Source organism: Mastomys coucha, unplaced genomic scaffold (assembly GCF_008632895.1).
Source record: "Mastomys coucha isolate ucsf_1 unplaced genomic scaffold, UCSF_Mcou_1 pScaffold15, whole genome shotgun sequence".
NCBI classification, from domain to species: domain Eukaryota; kingdom Metazoa; phylum Chordata; class Mammalia; order Rodentia; family Muridae; genus Mastomys; species Mastomys coucha.
Genome location: NW_022196897.1, coordinates 143,093,538 through 143,118,163, shown reverse-complemented (window position 1 = coordinate 143,118,163; position 24,626 = coordinate 143,093,538). Strand labels below are relative to the sequence as shown.

The 24,626-nt window shown below is 41.6% G+C and overlaps 1 protein-coding gene across 3 annotated transcripts in view; it reads left to right on the top strand.

Moving 5' to 3' along the window:
• Rbl1 (RB transcriptional corepressor like 1) overlaps window positions 1-24,626 on the top strand; it is a 60,855-nt gene that overhangs the window by 13,075 nt on the left and 23,154 nt on the right. The window contains exons 8-17 of one of the 3 annotated variants that reach the window (XM_031372540.1): window positions 144-330; window positions 1,298-1,464; window positions 7,494-7,606; window positions 8,166-8,269; window positions 13,746-13,883; window positions 15,370-15,534; window positions 16,259-16,391; window positions 21,365-21,493; window positions 21,587-21,721; window positions 23,338-23,549. In XM_031372540.1, coding sequence (XP_031228400.1) covers window positions 144-330; window positions 1,298-1,464; window positions 7,494-7,606; window positions 8,166-8,269; window positions 13,746-13,883; window positions 15,370-15,534; window positions 16,259-16,391; window positions 21,365-21,493; window positions 21,587-21,721; window positions 23,338-23,549 — 1,483 coding nt within the window. The other 2 variants (XM_031372539.1, XM_031372541.1) reach the window with 2 other exon arrangements.

Genomic DNA, 24,626 nt, shown 5'->3' with positions numbered 1-24,626 from the left:
AGAGTCATCATTAGGAACCTCTGAGCGTCTTAGATAAGTGAAGGTGATGAAAATGCAGAGTCATCATTTGCCCCATTTATGCTGAGATAAATATGCTTATCACTCAGTTTTCTTCTGGCAGCTTAAAGCAGTTCTCTTTGCAGCAAGGCAGTGAACAAGGAGTATGAAGAGTTTGTTCTAACTGTTGGGGACTTTGATGAGAGGATCTTTTTGGGAGCAGATGCAGAGGAGGAGATTGGAACACCTCGAAAGTTCACTGCTGACACCCCATTTGGGAAACTGACATCACAGGCCAGTGTGGAATGCAACCTTCAACAACACTTTGAAAAAGTAATATAGCCTAGCCTGGCCTTGGTTGAGAATGAGGCTTCTCTTCTCTCTCTCTCGTTCTACTAACAGCAGAGGCTTCTTTCAAGTTAGATAATGCATTTCTTCTACTAATTCATATTGCCCATGAAAGCCCTAAAGGTAATTTGTAAACTGTACTACTACTTCTTGCTGTTGGTCATGCTTTGTGTACATTTTCCAAGCACTCCGGGTTTGTCATAAAATGTGTCTTTTGACATAACATGCACTTTCTTGCAGGGCCTTTGCTTCAGCTCAGCCTGTGTTAGGTTGCTTCAGAATTGTCGTTTACTTCCCTGCACTTGACACAAACTGCTTTTGACTGACTTTTGCTATGGAGTTGTAGACTGGAGTGTTGAGGGCCAAGGCTTAATTCTGTGTTTACATGTGAGATTTGTTAGAGGACAAGGCTAATGAAAAATTCACCTTGCAGAGAGTGGAGCCTCCTTCTGTTGACTTCATTAGCACAGACAAATTTTATACTTATCTGTGCCCATTTCCTTATCTATAAATTAAAGTAGGTAGTAGGTAAACATTATTTCTCAGATATGTTGTATGAGATAAAATGAGGTTACAGATACGAAGTATGATTCAGTTCTACAGTTGTCATTAGCATAATATTGCTAGACATCTGGTGGGTAACTTGTAAAGGAAGAAAAGTAAATAATACATGTGTAAATGTGAATACAGAAGATGGGACACACACTGCATTAGACATTTGGTCAGAGGAAATAACTTGTTAATCTTACACATTTTTGTTGGGCATGGTAATGCATGCCTTGAAGCCCTCAGGAGGCAGAGCAGACCTGTGAGTTCAAGGCCAGCCTGGTTTGCAGGCAGTCCAGGACAGTCAGGGTTGTTGCACAGAGAAACCTTGTTTTGAAAAATGAAAAATAAATAAATAAACAAACAAATAAATAATAAAAATCAACAGAGTTTCTTTATCTGACAGAATCGGTCATTTGCACCTTCTACCCCACTTACTGGACGGCGGTATTTACAAGAAAAAGAGGCAGTCACCACGCCTGTTGCTTCAGCTACTCAAAGTGTAAGCCGATTACAGAGTATTGTAGCTGGATTAAAAAATGCACCAAGTGAGCAACTTCTGAATATTTTTGAGTAAGTATGTCATTTTTATGTTTTGTTAAAATGATATTTTTTTGCTCAGTTATGTTTTTAATATATTTGGCTTTTTTGAGACTGGGAGTACATGGGGCAAGTTTTACTGCATCAGTCTGATCATAAAATATGTTGACATGTAGGCAGAAGTATCTACTGAAAAATTATGTCCTCTTGCAGAAAATTATGTTATCTTGCAGGCTTTCAAGTGTGTTTGAAAATTTATTGAGTGCAGACACTCCACTCTTGTCAGATCTTGAGTCATTTGTGTTTCTTTCTTTTTCAGTTTACTTGCTTTTTTTATGGGGAAGCTTTCGAGCACCATGGCATGTTTGTAGAGGGCAAGGCAACTTGATGAAGTCAGTTCTCTCCCTCCACCATGCAGCTCATGAATATCGAATTTAGGTTGTTAGGCTTAAAGGCAAATGCTCTCACCCACTAAGCCTTCTCGCTGGCCCCTAAGTTCACTTTAAATGAGTTCAACCTGAGTGGTTATTCAAGGTGAGACAGGTTACCTGCTGGGCACAGTATATAGTGGGATTTCATGGAATTGATTGTTATGAGTGTGTTTCCTGGTAAAGATGGTAGGGTGATGCCATAGCAGAGACTATTCTTTTCTGACTTCTAATGAAATAAAAGAATAACGAGAATTGGGAAAATAATGATCAGCAGCTCCTTTGATGAGAGAGAGAGAATTTCCTGTTATAAACTTGTAAATTAGTGGTAAGGAAAGGTAATGGAGGAGGAATCTGTCCCGACAGTCCCCAGCAGACGGTGCTAGGAAGGGTGTGTTTGACAGAATTGTGCTCCTGCTTGTCACGGTTCTACACTGGGCTCTTCCTACATCCTTCTGGTGAGGCATAATAATCAGGAGTTCAAGACCAGCCTTGGTTACATGAGACCTCCTCTCAAAAACAAACAAGGAGAGCTAGGAGAGAGAGTTGACAACATTTTCAGGTCCAGGCCACTGTTGTCCTCTGAGAATTAGTCTTGTCTAATAATTCAGGCTTCACCTGACTCTGCGGCTCACTCCTCTTCCCTTTGATGACTGAGCAGGAAGGAGCACTTCCTGGCTACATGAGCCCAGAGCAGTTATGAAGATAGCTCATTTGGTGAAGTGCTGAGACCCTGAGTGTGAGTCCTCGGGTTCCACTAAGAGGCTGAGTGTGCGGTGCCATGCCGTTGTAAAGCATAGTACCAAGGTGGCAGAAACAAGAGGATGCTTGAGGCTCACTGACTAGTTCGCCCCAGGCTAATGAGAGAACCTATCTGAAAAACAAAGTTTTGAGGATTGGTCTGAGGATTGGTGCCCAAGGATGACCTCTGGCATCCACAAGTCCACAGATGTCTAAAGATATCCCTAGGGAGCTCTGGAATGAAGATACTTACTTAAATCTCAGAAGAGAAGGAAAACCTGTGGTTCTCTAGCAAAAGCTGAGGAGCAATTCCACTCTCCACTGGTTTCCTAAACCTTTAGGCCATAAGAAGGTTGATAAAGTAGTCTATAGTCTCAAAAATATCTCTGAAGAGGGCTGGTGAGATGGCTCAGTGGGAAAGAGCACTGACTGCTCTTCCGAAGGTCCTGAGTTCAAATCCCAGCAACTACATGGTGGCTCACAACCATCTGTAATGAGATCTGACGGCCTCTTCTGGTGTGTCTGAAGACAGCTACAGTGTACCTACATATAACAATAAATAAATCCTTAAAAAAAAGTAATAACATCTCTGAAGAGACCTTGTAGGTAAGGCTGGAAGACTGTCCTGAAGGTCTAATCTTGTAGCTTTTGAGTAGATTGGCCTGCACTGAATCTTTAGCATGAGGAAATTGAAAAGTGCAAGTGTGTTACAGCAATAGGAGACGGGACAGAATGAGGACAGAAAGACAGACACACGAGCCAGGTGTGGGGAGCATGCTCGCAGTCCGCTCATGTGGGTGGGAGCAGGCAGAGCAGACCTCGAGTCATCTTTGGCTGTATAACGAGTTCAGCAGCAGCCTTGGCTACACGAGACCATGTCTCAAGAAACAAACAAACCCAAAACCATAACAAACCAAAATAGGGAAAAAAAAAACAAAAACAAACCTTTAAAATTCATGTGGAACCTGAATACCCCAAATAACAAAAACAAACTTGAAAAAGGACAAAGCTAGAGGCTTTACATTTTATTTCAATGTAGTAGACTAGTACAAAGCTTCACTCATCAAAATAGCATGACATTGACCCAGACATGCATAAACCAGAGAAACAAAGTGGTGAGGAGTAAACTACATATGTGTACTTTTTTCAGTGATCACTGATAGTAGGACCAAGGCCAGATAGTGGGTAAAGAGTAGAAGAAATGATGTTGGGAAAACAAAATACCCTTATGCAGAAGAATGAAGATATTACACAATATTAAAAAAATTCCTTCAGGCCCCGTGAGATGGCTCAGGACTGTGTATCTTTTTATCTTTGGCTGCCAAGTCTGATGACCTTAGTTTGCTGCTTAGGACCCACATGATGGAAGAAGAGAGCTGACTTCTGGATGTCTTCTCACCTCCACATGTGCTCACACATATACACAAAATAAATAAAAACAATAATAAAATTATTATTTTATAAACGCTCCTGGACCAGAGAGATGGGCCAGCAGTTAATAGTACTTGTTGCTTTTGCAGAGATCCAAGGTTCGATCCCCAGCACTCACATTAGACTGGCACCTTCTTTGGTCTTTGTGGAGACTACATGTATTTCATGTATAAACAGGCACCAAATGTGTGCTGCCATACCTGGCAAAATAACAAGACTAAAAATGTGTAAAGCTGGCTGGTAAGGCAGCTCAGCAAATGCCTGATAAGTTCAGTCCCTAAGACTTAGAGCGCATGGAACCAACCCCCTCTGACCTTCACACATGCCATGCATGACCTGCGAGCCCTCTTCACCCTCACAAATTGATAAATTTTTAAAAATGTTTAAAGCACTCAGATATTTTTCCAGAGAGACAAACAAATGGCTAATAGGCATATGAAATCATCATTATCTGGAGAAGTGCAAACCAAGCCCACAGTGAGCAGTTACCTCCTGTCCATCACCATTGATTGCTATAGCTATCCAAAAATCAAAACATGGAATCTTGAGTGTTACTACAAACAGGAAGGAATTAGAATCCTTGGAAATTCTTGTTGAGGATTGGAAAATGGTACAATCATAATGTAAAATGATTGGAAAATGGTGCAATCATAATGTAAAATGTTTTCTCAGAGCACTAAAAATTGGACTGGTGAGCTGGCTTATTGGGAAAAGTGAGTGTGGCACAGTCTGAAAGCCTGCATTTGATCCCATGGTGGAAAGAGAACCAGTTCTCCCAAGGGGTCCTCTGTGTCCACTTGTAGATCAATCATCACACAGTAATGTTTTCAAAAATACAAGCTGATTATCATATGCCTTGGTATCTTAGTAAGGTTTCTGTTCCTGTACAAAATATCATGACCAAGAAGCAAGTTGGGGAGGAAGGGGTTTATTCAGCTTACACTTCTACATTGCTGTTCATCACCAAAGGAAATCAGGACAGGAACTCACACAGGGCAGAAACTTGGAGGCAGGAGCTGATGCAGAGGCCATGGAGGGATGCTGCTAACTGGATTGCTTTCCCTGGCTAGCTCAGCTTGCTTTCTTCTAGAACCCAGGACTACCACCAGCCCAGGGATGACATCATCCACTCTGGGCTCTCCCACCATTGACCACTAATTAAGAAAATGCCTTACAGCTGGATCTCATGAAGGCATTTCCTCAAGGGAGGCCCTTTTCTCTGTGATAACTCCAGGTTGTGTCAAGTTCACACACAAAACCAGCCAGTACAATTGACCCCTTGTCAACTTGACATTCAAACACATCACTATTAATCCTCAACCCTTTCTTTCTTTCTTTCTTTCTTTCTTTCTTTCTTTCTTTCTTTCTTTCTTTCTTTCTTTCTTTCTTTCTTTTTTTGGTCTTTTCGAGACAGGGTTTCTCTGTGTAGCCCTGGCTGTCCTGGAACTCACTCTGTAGACTAGGCTGGCCTCAAACTCAGAAATCCGCCTGCCTCTGCCTCACAAGTATTGGGATTAAAGGCGTGCACCACCACTGCCCGGCAACCCTTACTTTCTTATTCATCTCCAAAATATAAATAACTTTAAAAGGCTCACAGTCTTTACAAATTCTTACATATTAAAATTTCAATTCCTTTAAAATATCCAATCTGTTTTACAATTCCGTCTTTTTACAATTCAAAGTCTCTTAACTGTGGGCTCCCCTAAAATACTTTCTTACTTCAAAAGAAAAGAAGATCACAGGGCACAGTCACAATCAAAATCAAAATCCATGTCTGGGATCTACTCACGATCTTCTGGGCTCCTCCAAAGGGCTGGCATCACTTCTCCAGCTCTGCCCTCTGTAGCACTCTAAGCTCAGGTTGCTCCATTCCACTGCTGCTCTCTTCTTAGTGATTATCCATGCTACTGGCCTCTCCAATACACTGGGGCTTTTGTGCTGCAACTAGACTTCACTATCAGCTATTCACAGGCTCTCTTCATGGTGCCAGCCTCAGGTCCTTTGCATGACCCCTTCAGTCTTGGGCTGTCCACTGGAACTAAGGCTGCACCTTCAACAGTGGTCTTCTATGGCCTCCCATGGTGCCAAGCCTCAGCTGCTCTTCATGACCCCTTCTTGCCTTCAAAACCAGTACCACCTGGCTAAGTCTTACACGTTACTAAGTCCAGCCACAGCAAGAGGTACAACCTTGGCTATCTCTGGAACACAGCCTCTTTGTGCTCTCAGAAAACACTTTCCAGAAGATGTCACCTCAGTGATGCTGGTCTCCTCTTAATCACCCCTAATTTCTTAGCTCCAGCTAACCAGTATCAATAGTCCCAGTAACACAAAGGTTTCAGTTTAGTAGTTCTGGTATCTTGTTAATCACAGCTGATTCTTCAGCCCCCAGCTAACCAAAACCACAGAATCTTCACAATCAAAACAACATGGCCCTGGTAAGAGTCTTTAAGCATCCCTCTGAAATTTTACAAGCCAGGCCGTCATCTTCTACACTGTTTTCAACATTATCTTCCTAGCTCTTACAGAAAGTCCCACAGAGTTCTTAACACCCAATGGCTCTTCTAACCCAAAATTCCAAAGTCATTCACAGACCTCCCGCAAACATGGTCAAGTCGTCATAGGAATACCCCATTATTGCTGGTACCAACTTGTCTTAGTCAGGATTTCTTTTTGTTTGTTTGTTTTTGTTCGAGACAGGGTTTCTCTGTGTAGCCCTGGCTGTCCTGGAACTCACTCTGTAGATCAGGCTGGCCTCGAATTCAGAAATCCGCCTGCCTCTGCTTCCCGAGTTCTGGGATTAAAGGCATGCACCACCACTGCCCGGCTATATAATGTATATTAAGGTAGTCAATTTTTAAAAAATTTTGTATATAGCCAGGCGGTGGTGGCGCACGCCTTTAATCCCAGCACTTGGGAGGCAGAGGCAGGCAGATTTCTGAGTTTGAGGCCAGCCTGATCTACAGAGTGAGTTCCAGGATAGCCAGGGCTATACAGAGAAACCCTGTCTAGAAAAAAGGAAAAACAAAAAAAAATTTTGTATGTAATTTTTTTACATGTGCAATTTTGCTCTTTTAATTAATTTTAATAGAGAAACTTATTGGGACTACATACCTTTATTATATGTTGCTTTATATATATACAGCTTTATTTACATTTATAAGCTAATAACTGAAAATAGAACTTTGGCCTCTAAAAACTACTGGGTTTTAGTTTTGAGTTTTGTTTGTTCCTCAGCTGTGCAGCCCAGGCTGGGCTTGAACTTATGATCTTTATGGTTTTGTATCTCAGTGCTGAGCTCACTAGACTCTTTTGTGTGTGTGTGTGTCTGTATTCCATGGTCTTGGGTATGCTAAGCAAGCTGTCTATCACTGAGCTAGATCCCAACCCTTAGGTGATTCTTCAAGAATATTGAGGAATATTCGTAATCTGGGTTTTCCTGATAAAATCTCTTGTATTTTGTAGATCTTGTATGCGGAATCCTATGGGAAACATTATAAAAATTGTGAAAGGAATAGGGGAGACTTTCTGTCAACACTATACCCAGTCCACAGATAAACAGCCAGGATCTCACATAGGTAAGAAAGAAGAGAAGATTAAAATCGCCACAGCATTAAGTTTGGAGGATGTCCTCACAGATAGCATTAAGTATGGAGGATGTCCTCACAGACAGCATTAAGGATGGAGGATGTCCTCACAGACAGCACTAAGGATGGAGGATGTCCTCACAGACAGCATTAAGGATGGAGGATGTCCTCACAGACAGCACTAAGGATGGAGGATGTCCTCACAGACAGCACTAAGGATGGAGGATGTCCTCACAGACAGCACTAAGGATGGAGGATGTCCTCACAGACAGCATTAAGTATGGAGGATGTCCTCATAGACAGCACTAAGTATGGAGGATGTCCTCACAGACAGCATTAAGTATGGAGGATGTCCTCACAGACAGCACTAAGGATGGAGGATGTCCTCACAGACAGCACTAAGGATGGAGGATGTCCTCACAGACAGCACTAAGGATGGAGAAGGATGTCTCCAGTCAAGTTCCCTCTCCTGCAGTTAATGTACGGGTTTACCATTGACTGTGCTTTGATCACTATTTCAGTAGTGCATGCTCTCCTTTGTTTTCTATAGACTTTGCTGTAAACAGACTAAAACTAGCAGAAATTTTGTATTATAAAATACTGGAGACTATAATGGTCCAGGAAACACGACGACTCCATGGAATGGACATGTCAGTAAGTAAATCTATTTGACTCCTAGCCAGCTTTCTGTCCTACCAGGGAAGTAGAGTTTTCTTTTTGTTAGTTTGTCTTCTCTTTCTAAAAAAGTAAGAGTTTTTATTCTATACAATATAAGCAATAAAAATTTACATAATTCCTTAGTTTTTAGTTGAAGAAAAACGTTATGAGGGAGATTATGAAATAGAGATTTACACTCTACTAGAAAATTTGTACATACTTGTATGTACAACCATCAACTCTACACGATTTATGCCTAGGAATCAATCACACTTTACCTAATGAGTCTAGAAGCTTCTTTGAAAACACAGTTATACCGTAGTTATACAACAGTTGTAAAAGTTGTGTGGGTTTACACACCCACAGTAATGTCTTCAGTATAAAAGCCTCACCATCTCTCTGCCTCCATCAGAGGCAGAGTGATTCACTGCCACATCTGCATGGACAGTCTCATCTTTGCTTCTTAAGCAAAGGCTGTACTTGGCAGGAATAGAAATGTATTCAATGAGCAGCAGTCCATAAGCTACTGAAAAAGGAACTGAATGTTGAGTGTTAACCAGCTTTATTCTTTCTAGTTTGGCAACAACTCAAGACCTTGAGACCTCGTTGGTTTCTTCTGCCTGATCATGTCTTCTTTCTTAATTCTCAGTGTCTTAGTCAGGGTTTCTATTCCTGCACAAACATCATGACCAAGAAGCAAGTTGGGAAGGAAAGGGTTTATTCAGCCTACACTTCCATATTGCTCTTCATCACCAAAGGAGGTCAGGACTGGAACTCAAGCAGGTCAGGAAGCAGGAGCTGATGCAGAGACCATGGAGAGATGTTACTTTCTGGCTTGCTTCCCCTGGCTTGCTCGCTTGCTTTCTTAGAGAACCCAGGACCACCAGCCCAGGGATGGCACTACCCACAATGGTCCCTCCCACCCTTGATTGCTAATTGAGAAAATGCCTCACAGCTGGATCTCATGGAGCCATTTCCTCAAGGGAGGCTCCTTTCTCTGTGATAACTCCAAGTTGTGTCACGTTAACACACAAAACCAGCTAGTCCATCAGTGATGTCACCTGAGTGTTTTACACCTCACCTGATCACTTTGTCCAACTTCAGCCACCTGCTCTTTCTAAGACTTCATTTCATTATTACAAAGAAATCATCATCTTTAGCAAGCTGAATGTGTGCACTGCTTATGTGCACTGGATGGATTCTTCCAAGCCTAATGTTCAGTCCTCAGCTTTCTCTGAGCAGATTTATCCTTAGCCTCTTGGAAGCTTTCAGATAATTAATGTGCTGATTGAGGTCTTTTTGGTTTTCCGAGCAAAATTAATTCTCTTCATTTTGTTTGTTTGTTTGTTTTTATTTATTATATGTAAGTACAGACACTCCAGAACAGGGAGTCTGATCTTGTTAAGGATGGTTGTGAGCCACCATGGTTGCTGGGATTTGAACTCAGAACCTTCACAAGAGCAGTCAGTGTTCTTAACCACTGAGCCATCTCTCCAGCCCAATTCACTTCTGTATAGCTCTGGCTGTCCTGGAACTCACTCTGTAGACCAGGCTGGCCTCCAGCTCAGAAATCCACCTGCCTCTGCCTCCCAAGTGCTGGGATTAAAGGCATGCGCCACCGCCGCCAGGGAACGCTTTCTTTTTTAAATGTTTTGCCTGATTTCTTTCTCAGTCAACTTGGAGTTGACTGCTCTTTAGGCCGCTCATAGCTTCTTTGTATGCTTTTCATTGTGCCATAAAATTAGCTCCCTAACTTTTTCTTCTGAATATAGTAGTTCCTTCTAGTAGGCCACAGCGTTCCTAACCAGTCCCTGAAATTTTACGTCTGGTGCTCACTGTTAAGTCTGGGTAGCTGTCCTGTACAAAATCAAAGGGACCTTCTTGTAAGTTTTTTGGATAATTCCCCAAGTTGAATAAAAAACATTTGGAATACAAAGCTGAGTGGCAAATGCACAGGTGGGCCCTGCCTCCACTCCCACCCCAGTGCCTTCAGTGCCCCCTACAGGCTCTGGAGCAGTGCGGTTGCCCACTGGCCCAGAACATCCAGCAACACCAACACCACTGTGCAATCTGCATTTGAGTCCTCGGAGCTTCGCTATGGGAAGTAGTGTTTCGACAAGTTCTGTAGGCCATTGTGGACAAGGTTTTCTTTTTAAATTTCTTTCTTTCTTTTTTAAAGATTTTATTTATTTTATGTATATGAGTACACTGTAGCAGTCTTCAGACACTCCAGAAGAGGGCATCTGATCCTATTACCTATGGTTGTGAGCCACCATGTGGGTGCTGGGATTTGAATTCAGAACCTCTAGAAGAGCAGTCAGTGCTCTTAACTGATGAGCCATTTCTCCAGCCTTCTTTTAAATTTCTATTGTTGATTTTGACATATCCAGGCTATTCATCTCAAAATAGAAAGGTCACATATGTAAACATTTATAAATTTAAAATAGTATTTTTTTTTTAAACACAACAATCAGTTTTCTTTGAATATTTGACCAAAACTGATCACCTCAAGGACTTCCTTGGATTTTATACATTTGTTTTTGGTGGTTCATGCTAACATCCTAATGGAACACCTAAGGGAGAAGTAAAATTTTTACTTTTGGTTTTTTTTTTTTTAAGATTTATTTTATTTATTTTATGTGTATGAGTACACCGTAGCTGTACAGATGGCCGTGAGCCATCATGTGTGTGGCTACTGGGAATTGAACTCAGGACCTCTGCAGCCCCCACTTGCTCCAGCCCCGCTCCCTCTGGTGTAATTCACTGTAGCTGTCTTCAAACGCACCAGAAGAAGATGTCCAAGTACATTACGAGTGGTTGTGAGCCACCATGTAGTTGCTGGAATCCGAACTCAGGACCTTCGGAAGAGCAGTCAGTGCTCTAATCCCGCTGAGCCATCTCGCCAGCCCAAATTTTTACTTTTATTTTGAAATAGTTATACATTCATAGAAAGTTGCAAATGTAACAGGGAGATCATCTTCCTACAGGGATTACAATTTAAGCAGTACAGTGTCAAAACAAAGAAATTGACAGTAAAATAGTGTCTGGCCTTGTACAGGTGTGTCATGTGTGGGTTATGTCACCAAAACAAAGTTACGACCTCGTAGTACCCCTGTTTTGGGGAGGGAGATAGTTTTCAGAAAGCTCTTATTCCTATATTTCTCTTTCTTAATATATGTATGAATATCTATGATAAAATTGGTTGACTTTTAGGGCTTTGGAACAGCTTTTAGCATAGACTTGTACTTATGTGTGTGCAGCTGTAGGGTATATGTGGAGGTACGAGGACAGCTTTAGGTTCTTTTTCTTTCACCCTGGTGAATTAAATTTATGTCCTCAGGCTTGGTGGCGGGAACCCTTACCTGGCGGGAACCCTTACCTGCCAAACCATCTCACCAGCCTGATTTTGTTTTGTGAGACAAGGACTCTCACTATGTAGCCAAAGTTGGCAGCAGTCTTCCTGCTCTGCTTCCCAGGTCCTGGGGTGACAGATGTGTCATCATGCCTGGCTGATAATGTTTATTTTCTCAGGCACAGTGAGAGCATTGCACTAACAGTTGCTAATAATAATAGTTATAACAAGATGTTTTACTAAAAGTTAACTGAATATTTTTCCACCTCTCTCAAAGTACCTTATTGTCCTTTTTTCCTTTCCCCTGCATAAAGCACATTGTGGTTACTGTTTGTCTTATCCAAATTGCTACTGTCTCTGCTCTTGCACATTAGGGTCATTATTAAATAAAATGAGGAGTACTTAAACATAAGCCCTGAGACACCACATCACGATCACTACTACTAAATGGCTGATGAGCAGGTAGCATGTACAGTATGGATCTACCAGACAGAGGGATGATTCCCATCCACAGCAGGGAAGACTGAGACAATGTGCTGTCTTATTACACTGCTCAGAAGAGCACACAATTTAAAACTTAAGAATTAACATCTGTGATTGTTCATAAAGATTTTTGAATTAAGACCAACCATGGGCAAAGGAAAGAAACCTCAGAAAATAAAACCACAAATAAATGGTGTCTACTGCACAGAACTCTCTGTTACAAGAAAGGAGGAGGGCCTTCACACTGGCCATTTCTCTCACACCCACTCAGCCACTAGTGTAATACAGTTATATTTTATAACTATATATATTCTATATATATATAGTTATAGTTTTGTATCACATTGTGTGAGTCCAGGTCTGTTAACTTATTGATTTATGTTTTGTAGCCTAAGATAGAGTTTATATTGGTAAATGTTCTATGAAACCTTGAAGAAAGTGTATATTCTTATATTGTGTGAAGTGTTCATTAGCTGTCCAGTTGTATTTTATCACACTGTGGTTTGTGTTATCTCTGATACTGTTGTTCATGATGTTGCTGACTCTATTTTCTGGCTGATTCTCTGCTTGCTTCTATCAGTCATTGAGAGGGATACCGAAATGTCTGGATATAATTGTGAGTTTGTCTCATGCAAATCATCAGAGTTTTTTCTTTTCATATTTTGAAGCTGTGCTGTTTGGTGCATACAAATTTAAGATTGTTCTCTTGACTTCTCAGTAAATTCAGCCATTCGTCACCATATAGTGTCCCCTCTCTGACCCTGGGAATTTTGTTTCCTATGAAGTCTTTCTAACGGCTCCCGCTTCTTTTTGGTAATGCTTGCATGATACACCTTTTCCATTGTTTTACTTTTCAAAGCAACCTCTATTATTATATGAGTTTCTTGCAGGAAGCAAATATTTGAGGTTTTTTTTTTTTTTTTGGAGGGTAGGCCTGATTGAGAGAGCCTCATGTACCCAGGATGGCCTAGAATTTACCATGTAGCTCTGATGGACTCACAATGACCATCCTCCTGTCACAGCCTTCTCAGTGCTGAAATTGTAGGCCTGCACTGCTATGCCCAGTGTAGGCCATGTTTTTTCATATCTACTTTGTCATTTCTGTCTTTTAGCTGGGAATTCTAGCCCACTTTCTTTTAATTATGAATGTGGTAAAGCTCAAGTTTACCATTTTATTTCTCTTTCCAGTTTGCACCCTTTTCTTTCCTCACTCTTCCTACTTCCCTCTCTTGCAGCTCTGAAAAATACAGCCTGTAGAAAGATACACCTCTCCTCTTCTGCTTGCTTGCTTTTTCTGTCTTTTAATGGGTTTCTTGACCATTTTTTTTAATTGGTTTTTCAAGACAGGGTTTCTCTGTGTAGCCCTAGCTGTCCTGGAACTCACTCTGTAGACCAGGCCGGCCTCGAACTCAGAAATCCACCTGCCTCTGCCTCCCAAGTGCTGGGATTAAAGGCGTACACCACCACCACGCAGCCTTTTTGCTTTGTTTTCTTTTTTTTTTTTAAGCTAGTCTTGACTACACATCTTTCTGCCTCACCTCCCATTCACAAGAGGTTATAGTGTTATAGTGTTCTGTTGGAAGGGCCAAGGCTGAAATTACTAAGAAATACTGAAGTCTGATCTTTTTCTTCCCCAAGGTTCTTTTAGAGCAAGATATATTTCATAGATCCTTGATGGCTTGTTGTTTGGAAATTGTGCTCTTTGCATATAGCTCACCCCGTACTTTCCCTTGGATTATTGAAGTTCTTGATTTGCAGCCATTTTATTTTTATAAGGTAAGGTGATTGCAAAGTTCCATTATAGTATATTTCACATAAACATCTTAATGTTGAAGAAACACAGTTGCAATATTTAGGAAATATTTCTGGAAGTGTTCTCTTAGTAATTATTCTTTTGGGGGTATAAACAAAGAAAGGACAATTGAGCCAGTTTCATAGTTTGAGTTCTTTTTCAGATTACTGACTTGCAAGCGTGACCTGGTACTCAGTACTTAACTTCACTTGCTCTCTACCCAGGCCTTGCTTCCTTTAGCACAGACCCAGATATCACTGGATTTGAATGTCTGATCGTCCCAAAGGCTCTGGGCCTTCTCCCTGTGCTAGAGTCATTAACTAACTAGAATTTTATTTTATTTTATTTTTTTAGAGAAACAGTTACTTTCAAATAGTTCATTCTATTCCTTTGAGATATTGGAAAGGGGAAGTAGATTAAAAAGAAAGTAGACCAGAAGTTAGGTCTGGACTCCTACCACTTTTGGACCGTTCACCTGTTTATACCCATTGGGTCACAGACGTGAGGCCTCAGGATCACAGGCATGCCTGTAATCCCAGCACTCGGGAGATGGAGCCTAGGGGGTGCCTACATAGAAGTTCACAGCCAGCCTCGGCTACCTGAGATCCTGCCTCAAAAAACAAAACCAAAAAGACATGAAAGATGTGTATAATTTTATTTTACTTTATTCTTTTACTAATTAACTTGGTTCTGGGGATAGAACACAGGACTTTGCACATAGTAGATAAGGATTTTTTTGCTGACATATAGCTCAAGTATGTGGTAATATTTTTCTCCGTTTTTGTTTTCATGTGTCTGTATGTGTGGTATATATGAGTGCATGTATATTCACATGCAGGCACATATGTATGTATGGGCATGAGCATGTGGAGACCCATAGTTGATGTTGGGAATCTTGCTTAGCTGTCCTCTCACCATATCCTTTGAGGCAGGGTCTCTTAATGAAACCCAGATCTGCCAGTATAGCCAGTCTTGTAGCCAGCCTTCTCCAGGAGTTGCTCATCTCTGCCTTCCAAGGCTGGAGTTACAGGCAGGCCACCATATTTCCTGGAAGATATTTAAGTTGTGAGGATTTGAGGTCTTGCTTATGTAGAAAGCATTTTTAATTGTTGTGCCAGCCCTGTATGTGGTAATATTTTTAGTGTTCACCTGATAGTGTCAGAGGCCTGCTGTTTTCTGGAGGGAGAAGGGGACTCAGTGGAGCTGGGGGGTGGCGAGGTGGCGGGAACTGGAAGGAGGGGAGGCTGTGGTTGGGATATATTGTATGAGAGAAGAATAAAGAGAAAGGGAAAAAAGACGTAAAAGCATCTTGTATTTAAATTTATAACGTGCAGATTCTAGTTGTCCATAGAATTACGGCTCCAGTGTGGTTCTGTGTGGCAGTAGAGCGAGCCATCCATGTCTGTGTGCCCAGAGCAGTGATTGCTTGTTAGTCTGAACTCACAGCTGCTTCAACGTTCTTGTCTGCAGGTGATTGAGGTGGTGATCCGCTCAGAGGAGGGCCTCTCCAGAGACATGGTGAAACACCTGAACAGCATTGAAGAGCAGATTTTGGAGAGTTTAGCTTGGACTAGTAATTCTGCACTGTGGGAAGCTCTCCATGCTGCTGCAAACAAAGTCCCTTCCTGTGAAGAAGTAAGCCAGGGTAGACGAGCAGCGAGCAGCAAAATGGTGGATTTTTCTTTTTCGAGAGAAGGTTTCTCTATGTAGCCTTGGCTGTTAGAAACGATGCTCTACACAAGTTCAAGCACATGTGTCCTAGTGCTGAGAGGGAAAATGAACAAGGAGTCCCACTCACCCCAAATTATCTGCAGTTGATAACTACTGCCAAAGAGAAAATCAGTTTTCTCCAATGGAGTCTCATTTGTTATATCAACTACATTTCAGGGCAGGCCCCATGCCCAGCAGTAGTTGGTTAACACAAAACACATAGGTATTTTTATAGACTGTTTCTTTCATTTGTTTTACTGGTCTTTTACATGTTCATTTTTGGCTTTGTGCATGCATGCGTGCGTGTCTGTGTTTTTGTGTGTGTTTCTTGTTTGATTTAAAGAAAGAAAGACCTTGAGTGAGTAGGAAAATGAAAACTATCTGAGAGGAATTAGAGGAGGGGAAAACTTGATCAGAATATAATGTATAAAAAATATTTTTTTCAGTAAAAAAGAAATGATGTTGTTATGACCATTAATACACGAGGGATTGTGTACATGTTTTTGTTTTTCTTTCTTTTGTTTATTTTTTCTTTATGTGACAGGTAATCAGTATTCAATCACACTAGTATGAGTGTATTATGATCATGTTTTTGTTTTGCTTGGGTATCTGTCTGTGGTATTTTATCTGTGTTATTGTTTTTTTGTAGGTTATATTCCCAAATAACTTTGAAATAGGAAATGGAGGAAATGTGCAAGGCCATCTTCCCATGATGCCAATGTCTCCAATAATACATCCACGAGTCAAGGAAGTTCGCACTGATAGTGGGAGCCTTCGGAAGGGTAGGTGTGACTTTGATGAACCATGGGGAAAAGATGCAGACCAGTTTGTTTGTTATAAGATGTATTTATTTATTATGTATACAACATTCTGCCTGCATGTATGCATGGAGGCCAGAAGAGGGCACCACCAGATCTCATTACAGATGGTTCTAAACCCCAATGTGGTTGCTGGGAATTGAACTCAGGACTCCTGGAAGGGTAGACAGGGCTCTTAATCTTTAAGATTTATTTTATGTATGAGTACACTGTCGCTGTCTTCAGACACACCACAAGAGGGCATTGGATCCCATTACAGATGGCTGTGAGACACCATGTGATTGCTGGGAATTGACCTTGACTTCTGTAAGAGCAGTCAGTGCTCTTAAATGCTGAGCCATCTCTCCAGTGCCCACAGATCAATTTTTTAAGAAAAAAGTTTCTAACTCCATAGTAGCATAAAACATTTCATTTCTTCATCAAGATTTGACAAGAAGCTGAGTGCTCTCACCCTTGCTCAGTGTGGCCTGTTACACACTTTCTCTGTATTAAAAGCATTTCCGTGCTGAGTCTGGTGGCGCACGCCTTTAATCTCAGCATTCTACAGGCAGAGGCAGGTGGATTTCTGAGTTTGAGGCCAGCCTGGTGGTTTACAAGGCCAGCCTGGTCTACAGCGTGAGTTCTAGGCTAGCCAGGGCTACAGAGGAAGACCCTTCTGAAATGGGGAGTTGTGGGGAGGGAAAAAAGAAGAAGAGGAAAGAAAAGAAAGAAAAAGGCTTTGGGGCTGGCAGGATTGCTCAGTGAGTTTGTTGCCAATCCTGCCAACCTGAGTGTGACTCCCCAGGACCCACATGCTGGGGGACAGAACCAATTCCCTCTGGTTTTTCTCCGACCTCCACTTGTGCACCATGGCTTGCCATTCTCCTCCTATAAATTAAAATGTAATATAAAAAATTAACCTCCACCACTGAGCTATATTTCCTAAAAGACCTATTTACACTCTTAAAATTGTATTTTTTGAGCCTTAATAGTGGGAAGATTTTAGTGCAGTCTTGTTTTTATTGTGGTGTACCATCTGACATGCTCATCTTTTGAATTATGAATCCCTTGGAATTTGTTTTGTTTGTTTTGTTTTTGAGAGAGCTTCTCTGTGTATGCCTAGGCTGGTCTCAGACTTTGATCATCTGTCTTCTGCCTCCTGAGTGCTAGAGTTCCAGGTGTGTGCTTTGTATTCTTAAATTTCAAAAATAGTAAAAACCTTTGCTGTTCTACTGTTGCTTTGCAAATACTGGAAAAACTATGGTAGACATTCAGCTTAATGAATATACAAATAAATAGCTGATCCATCCACAGTTTGCCAGGTCAAAAGAAGATAAACAAATAAGGCAGCAAGCACCATGTAAGTTACTGTGTGTGGATTTTTATTCTGTATTAGTGTGCTAGGGATCACACCCAGAGCCTTAAGCCCTGCTAGGCAAGCGCTCTCATAAGAAAAGGCATTTCAGAGAGTTTGCAGACAGTGTCATGGCTGGGACCCAAATCTCTCCTTGAACCACCACCTTTGAGCATACCTGCTCACTCCAAGGGCTCCCTTGGTTTTCTTAGATTCAAGGCACTCAAGTAGACTCTTGTAGGAGTCTTGGGAGCTACAAGAATCTACTTGTTTACTGAGGACTAAAGTCAGGGCTCCTTTTGTAACATCCAGAATCATTCAAAGATTTTTATTTAGCCACAGCTGCTTCACCAACCATCTCACATTACACATCATTGCCAGAGTAATTTTTATTACCTATACTTTAAAAGTAGACTGACAGGTCACCTACTAAAAATAAAACTAGAGCCAGGCAGTGGTGGCGCATGTCTTTAATCCCAGCACTTGGGAGGCAGAGGCAGGCGGATTTCTGAGTTTGAGGCCAGCCTGGTCTACAGAGTGAGTTCCAGGTCAGCCAGGGCTACACAGAGAAACCCTGTCTCGAAAAACCAAAGAAAACAACTAAAAAAAAAAAAAAAAAAAAAAAAAAAAAAAAAAAAAAAAAAAAAAAACAGTAAAACTAGATACTGAGATGCCTTCACTTTAAAAATTTATTATGTGTGGTGGGTACTGTCATTCAATGGTAGAGTGCTTGCCTAATGTGCACAGAACAAAAAAAGAACAACAGCAGCAGGGCACATTGTGTACTCGTGAGATTGGCTCAGGACAGTGGTAAAACACTGTGGACACCGATGCAGAATTGAATGTCGCTTAGAAATATGTGACGAGCTGGGCGTGCTGCTGTGTGACTTCATTCCAGCACTTCGGAGGAAGAGGGAGGTGTGTCCCTGTGAGTTTAAAGTCAGTCTGTTCTGGTCCACATAATGAGTTCCAGGCCAGCCATGACTACATAGTAAGAGCCTGTCTTAAAAACTAAAGCAAAACAAAGCCAGACATATGTAACTTACGTTATAGTTTTTGTAGAAACTCACAACTAATAATTTTCCTTGAGTCAAAGGAGACATTGGACTTGAACTTTTGAATAATGATGGAACTATTGAGAGCTTGTTGACCCTTGGAAGACAAAATCCATTTTTGTTATTATTTCACAGACAGGAATTATTAGTGGCTCTCTTAGGTTTCTAGTGTTGTAATAAAGCAACCTGAGGAAGAAAGGATTTGTTTCAACTTGTAATTCCCTATCACTGTATACTTCTAAGGGAAGTCAGAGCAGGACCTCAAGTAGGGCAGGAACTTAGGGGATGGTTTAGAGGTAATGGAGGAGCGCTGTCTTGCTCTTCTACTTTCTTTTTTTTTTTTTTTTTTTGCTTTTGGTTTTGGTTTTGGTTTTTCAAGACAGGGTTTCTCTGTACAGCCCTGGCTGTCCTGGAGCTCACTCTGTAGACCAGACTGGCCTCGAACTCAGAAATCCACCTGCCTCTGCCTCCCAAGTGCTGGGATTAAAGGTGTGCACCACCACCGCCTGGCTCACTCCACTTTCTTATAGTACCCAGGACTGCCAGGCAACAGGCAACATGGGTCACAGTGAAGTTAGCCCATATCAGTCATTAGTCAAGAAAATTCACTATAGGCTTGCCCACAGGCCCGGCTGCTGGGACCATTTTCTCAGTTGAATTTCTGTCTTCCCAGATGACTCTAGTTTATGTCAAATTGACATAAAACAAGTCAAAAGCAGTTAATTACCATTCATTGTTCATTTCTGCATGTGACTCAGTATTCATGTGACTCAGTATTCATGTGACTCAGTATTCATGTGACTCAGTATTCATGTGACTCAGTATTCATGTGACTATCCTGAAAGCCTTTCTGAATGTTTTAATAGCTCTCTTTTACCAACTGGAAGGTTAAAAATGTTGTCAGAGAGCCAGCATGGTAGTACATGCCTTTAATTCCAACATTCAGGAGGCAGAGGCCTGAGGATCTCTGAGTTCAGGGCCACCCTGGTCTTTAGAGAGAGTTAGTTCTAGGACAGCCAGGGCTACACAGAAAAATGCTGTCTCAAAAAAAAACCAAAGAGAGAGAAAGAGTGAGAGTGAAATAGAGACAGGGATATAGAGAGAGAATGTCATCAGAAAGCACATGAGATCTGTAGGAGAGATCGATTTCCATTGATGTATCTGAAAAAATTCTTGTTCTCATGACTATCTTTGTTACATTAACATAAAAACTTGAGGGGCTGGCAAGATGGCTCAATGGGTAAGAGCACTGACTGCTCTTCCAAAGGTCCTGAGTTCAAATCCCAGCAATCACATGGTGGCTCACAACCATCTGTAATGAGATCTGACACCCTCTTCTGGTGTGTCTGAAGTCAGCTACAGTGTACTTATGTATAATAATAAATAAATCTTTAAAAAAATCAAAAAACAAAACATAAAAACTTGATTAAGGTGCTATCATATTGAAATACTGAATTTTGGTTAAATTAAACCTATTTAAATCTATTTGATTCTAGAATAAAATATCTCTTCTTCCTTACAAAAGAACATATAGTATCAAAACTGTCTAGAGAACCTGTGTTCCCTATAGATGAGTCACACTGGAGAGGCCCAGTCTCTAACTAAATGTGGCAGAGGTTAACACCACTTGTCTTCTGCTGTTGCTCTTCACCTTAGCTCATGAGCCAGGCTGGCTAGTGAGTTCTGGAGACTGCCTGTCTCTGCCTATCCTCCCCCACTTTACTCTGTCAGGATAACAGACCTACATCATCACACCTTGGCACTGGGGCTCCAAATCCCCAGGTTCTTCTGTTTTCATGGTGGGCACTTTATTGACTGATCCATCTCATCAATCCATAGTCTTCACTTTGGTTTTGATTGGAGAAGAAGACCCTCAAATTAAGGCAAAGGCAGCAGTGGCACATGACCTACTGTGGACTCCCTCCCCTCAGCCCGGACAGTTTTGAAAGCCACCAGGACTGCAGCTGCCCACCTGTGGAGCGAATCCCTGACTGCTGGAGATCAAATACGCTGACAACTAGCTCACCTCTGTTGGAATTGCCTTTGAAGTCCCTTCCTCCGGTCTCATGTTTATGTTAAGAGTTTGAGCCGGACCCCCACAACCTACTAAAGATGGTTCTGTATTTACTAATTTGTAAACCACAGCCACTGCCTTAACCTGCTGGGAATGTGGGGGATAGAAAACTATGACTCCCCAAACAGAGTTTTGCTTGTGCCTCCTCTTAATCGTGGGTGCTATTTATTTAGTAGGTAATACTGAGAGATAGACGCTACCTCTTCAGTTAATGCTCGCATCATTCTACTGCTCAGCCTCTCCCTTGTTCTTAACATGTTGCTCTGTTGCTATGGACAGAGCTCTAGGAGTGCAGAAAGATGAGCTGTCACACTGTTCTCACTCTGCTCTCTCTTCTTTTAGACTCCACAGTCCATGAGTGTGGAAACCATGTTCACTTCTACATCTCAAGTGCTTAGTATGGGAATAAGTAAACCAAATTTCTTATTTTGGAATACATTTTAAATTTAAACTTCTTTATTTTTCTCTTTATTAGATATGCAGCCATTGTCTCCGATTTCTGTCCATGAGCGCTACAGCTCCCCCGCTGCAGGAAGCGCTAAGAGGAGACTATTTGGAGATGACCCACCAAAGGAGACACTGATGGATAAGATTATGGCAGAGGGAACAAAGCTCAAAATTGCTCCTTCGAGTGTCACTGCTGAAAGCTTATCAATTTTACCAAAGGAGACACTGATGGATAAGATTATGGCAGAAGGAACAAAGCTCAAAATTGCTCCTTCGAGTGTCACTGCTGAAAGCTTATCAATTTCCCCTGGGCAAGCTCTTCTGACAATGGCTACAACCACAGTCACAGGGATGACAGGACGAAAAGTTACAGTTCCTTTGCATGGTAACATCATCTCTACTTTATATTGTCAATTACATAAAAATTTAAGAAATGTCTTATGAAATTGGATCACATGATATCACTCAGTATTTTTTTAAATATTTATTTATTTAACGTATGTGAGTACACTGTTGCTGTCTTCAGACGCACCAGAAGAGGGCATCTGATCCCATTACAGATGGTTGTGAACCACCATGTGGTTGCTGGGAATTGAACTCAGGACCTCTGGAAGAGGAGTCAGTGCTCTTAACTCCTGAGCCATTTCTCCAGCCCCCACTCAGTATTTTTTAAAAAGACTTATTTTTATTTTATGTATATAAGAGTTCTGCCTGCCTGCATGTCTACTTGCCATGCATATGCCTGATGCCCATATAGGCCAGAAGAGGACATCAGGTTCCCTGGAACTGGAGTGTAGGTGTTGTGAGCCACTGTGTGAGTGGTGGAAACTAATCCCCTGCATTAGCAGTAAATGTTCTAAACCATTGAACCGTCTCTCCAGCCCCAGTATTTTATTCTTAAACCTAAGTTCTTCTCTTTTCCTTTAACTGACCCTGTACTGTAGGGCAGTTTGAAGTTCACAGGAACTTGTCATACACTCCTGTCATCCTCCCTGCTCTCTCACAGCCTATGAAAGCACCAGCATCGTACACAATAGGCCTCATCTTCTTAGATCAGTGAGGCCACACTGACTCACCCAAATGTACAACCACAGCTTACTTTCAGGGTCACTCTGGGTATTGGACGTTCTGTGCGCATTACAGTGTTGACACTGTATAATGACATCTATCTACATAGCAGCATACCTCATAGTCCCGCTGCCCTGAGGTGTTCAGCCCTCCACTTGCTCTTTTATTTTGAACATATACTATTTTAAATCTCCACATTTTATAAATTTGCAACTTTTTTTGTTAGGATTTACTTTTTGTGTTGTTATGTGAATTTTATAAATTGGTATATTAGGGAGAAATTCTTTTTCACAAAAAACATTTTAAGTGCTCAAAAGAATAAACTTTGCTTTTTAAAGTCTTAAAGTTGGGCCAGTGAGATGCACATCAGCTAAAGGGTCTTCCTGCACACTGGATAGCCCAAGTTCAGTCCCAAGAGGCCACATGGTGGGAGAGAACTGGCCCTGCAGGTTGTCCTCTGACCTCCACACTCACTCATGGCACATACACACACTCCTCCCCATAAGTAAAATATGTAGATGATGTTTGTAAAAGTTTTAAGTGACATATAAAAATATCACAGGCACATACAAAAACAGAAGACAAGATTATTTGTTGTCTATTTTTAAGACAGGGCCTCTATTCTATGTCTTGCTGGCTTTAACTCACCATATAACCTAGGCTGGCCTCACATTTCTGCCTTAGATTTCCAAGGATTGTAGACATGAGGCATCATACCCTGCTACTCAAAATTTGTCTCTTTAAATAAAATTAAACATAAAAATATCAAAAGGAATCATGATCTTGCTTCAGAAAGAAAAAATAAAACTGTTATAGTTACTGCATCCTTTTCTCTAACAACCCTGTGCTAATTCATACATACACATTGATAGCTTTGCTGTGAACATTCAGCTTGTACTGAATTCAACTGAGAACTCTTGCTTGTGCATGCAGGTATTGCCAATGATGCTGGAGAAATCACACTGGTTCCTATTTCCATGAACACAACTCAGGAGTCCACAGCTGAGAGCCCTGTATCACTGACTACCCAATCACTAATTGGTGCTTCTCCAAAGCAGACCCATCTGGCTAAAGCACAAGATACTCATCTGACTGGAATAGGCAAACCAAAGCGGACTGGGTCCTTAGCATTGTTTTATAGAAAGGTACGTGTTTCCACAGCGTCTTAACAGAGCTCAGTCAGCAAACACTGCATACTAAGCAGTGCTGGCCTCTCTTTTTATTTCTCTTTTTAAATAAACATATTATAAAATTTGCTACTTTAATTTTTAGGCATACAGGTCAGTGCTAGATACACTCACATTGCTGTGTAACCTTTGCCACTGTCCACTTACAGGACTTTTTCATCTTCCCACTCTGAAACTCTTTACTCATTAAAGCAGAAGCCACCATTTCTCCTGGCTCCCATTGGGCGACCGCCATGCTATTTTTGTCTGTATGAACTTGACTACCTATTTGGAAAGGTGCCGTGTTCGAGTGTAGTGACACACTAGTGCGTCTCTGTTGACTGGCTTATTTCATTGAGCACACCTTCCACGTTCATCTGTATGATAGCATGCATGAGGATTTCTTTCCATATAAAGCTGAGTAATATTCTGTGTATATACCACATTTTTTTTATCTACTAGTCTGTTGGAGGATGTTTGGGTTGTTACTATTTCTGGAATTATGAGTAGTGCTGCTGTGAATATTGACACTCTTTGCCTCTGCTTTTAGTTTATGTTCTCTGTATAGCCTTGGCTGTCCTGGAACTCACTATGTAGACCAGGCTGGCCTCAAACTCAGAAATTCACCTACCTCTGCCTCCCAAGTGCTGGGATTAAAGGCATGCACTGCCACCGCCCGACTGCCATCCACTTTTTAAGAGAATTCACCAGGTAAGCTAGGCTGGCTGACAAGCAAGTCTCAGGGCCTCCCATTTGTCTCCTCCGCATCACGGAACTACAGTGCAAACCCCTCCTCTATGAGTGAGTTCTGGGCATTGAACCCCAGTTCTCATGCTAGCACAGCAAGAAGCGCCCTAATGACTGAACTATGGTGTCTACCAGTGCTTGGTATTTGTTTAGGCAACTGCCATTCTGTTCTGCGTGACTGCACTGCTTTTTGTCCTTACTGCAGTGTCTGCTGTGTCCTCCTCTATGCACAGGGACAATGTCCTCTATCCACAGGGACAGTGTCCTCTATCCACAGGGACAGTGTCCTCCTCTATCCACAGGGACAGT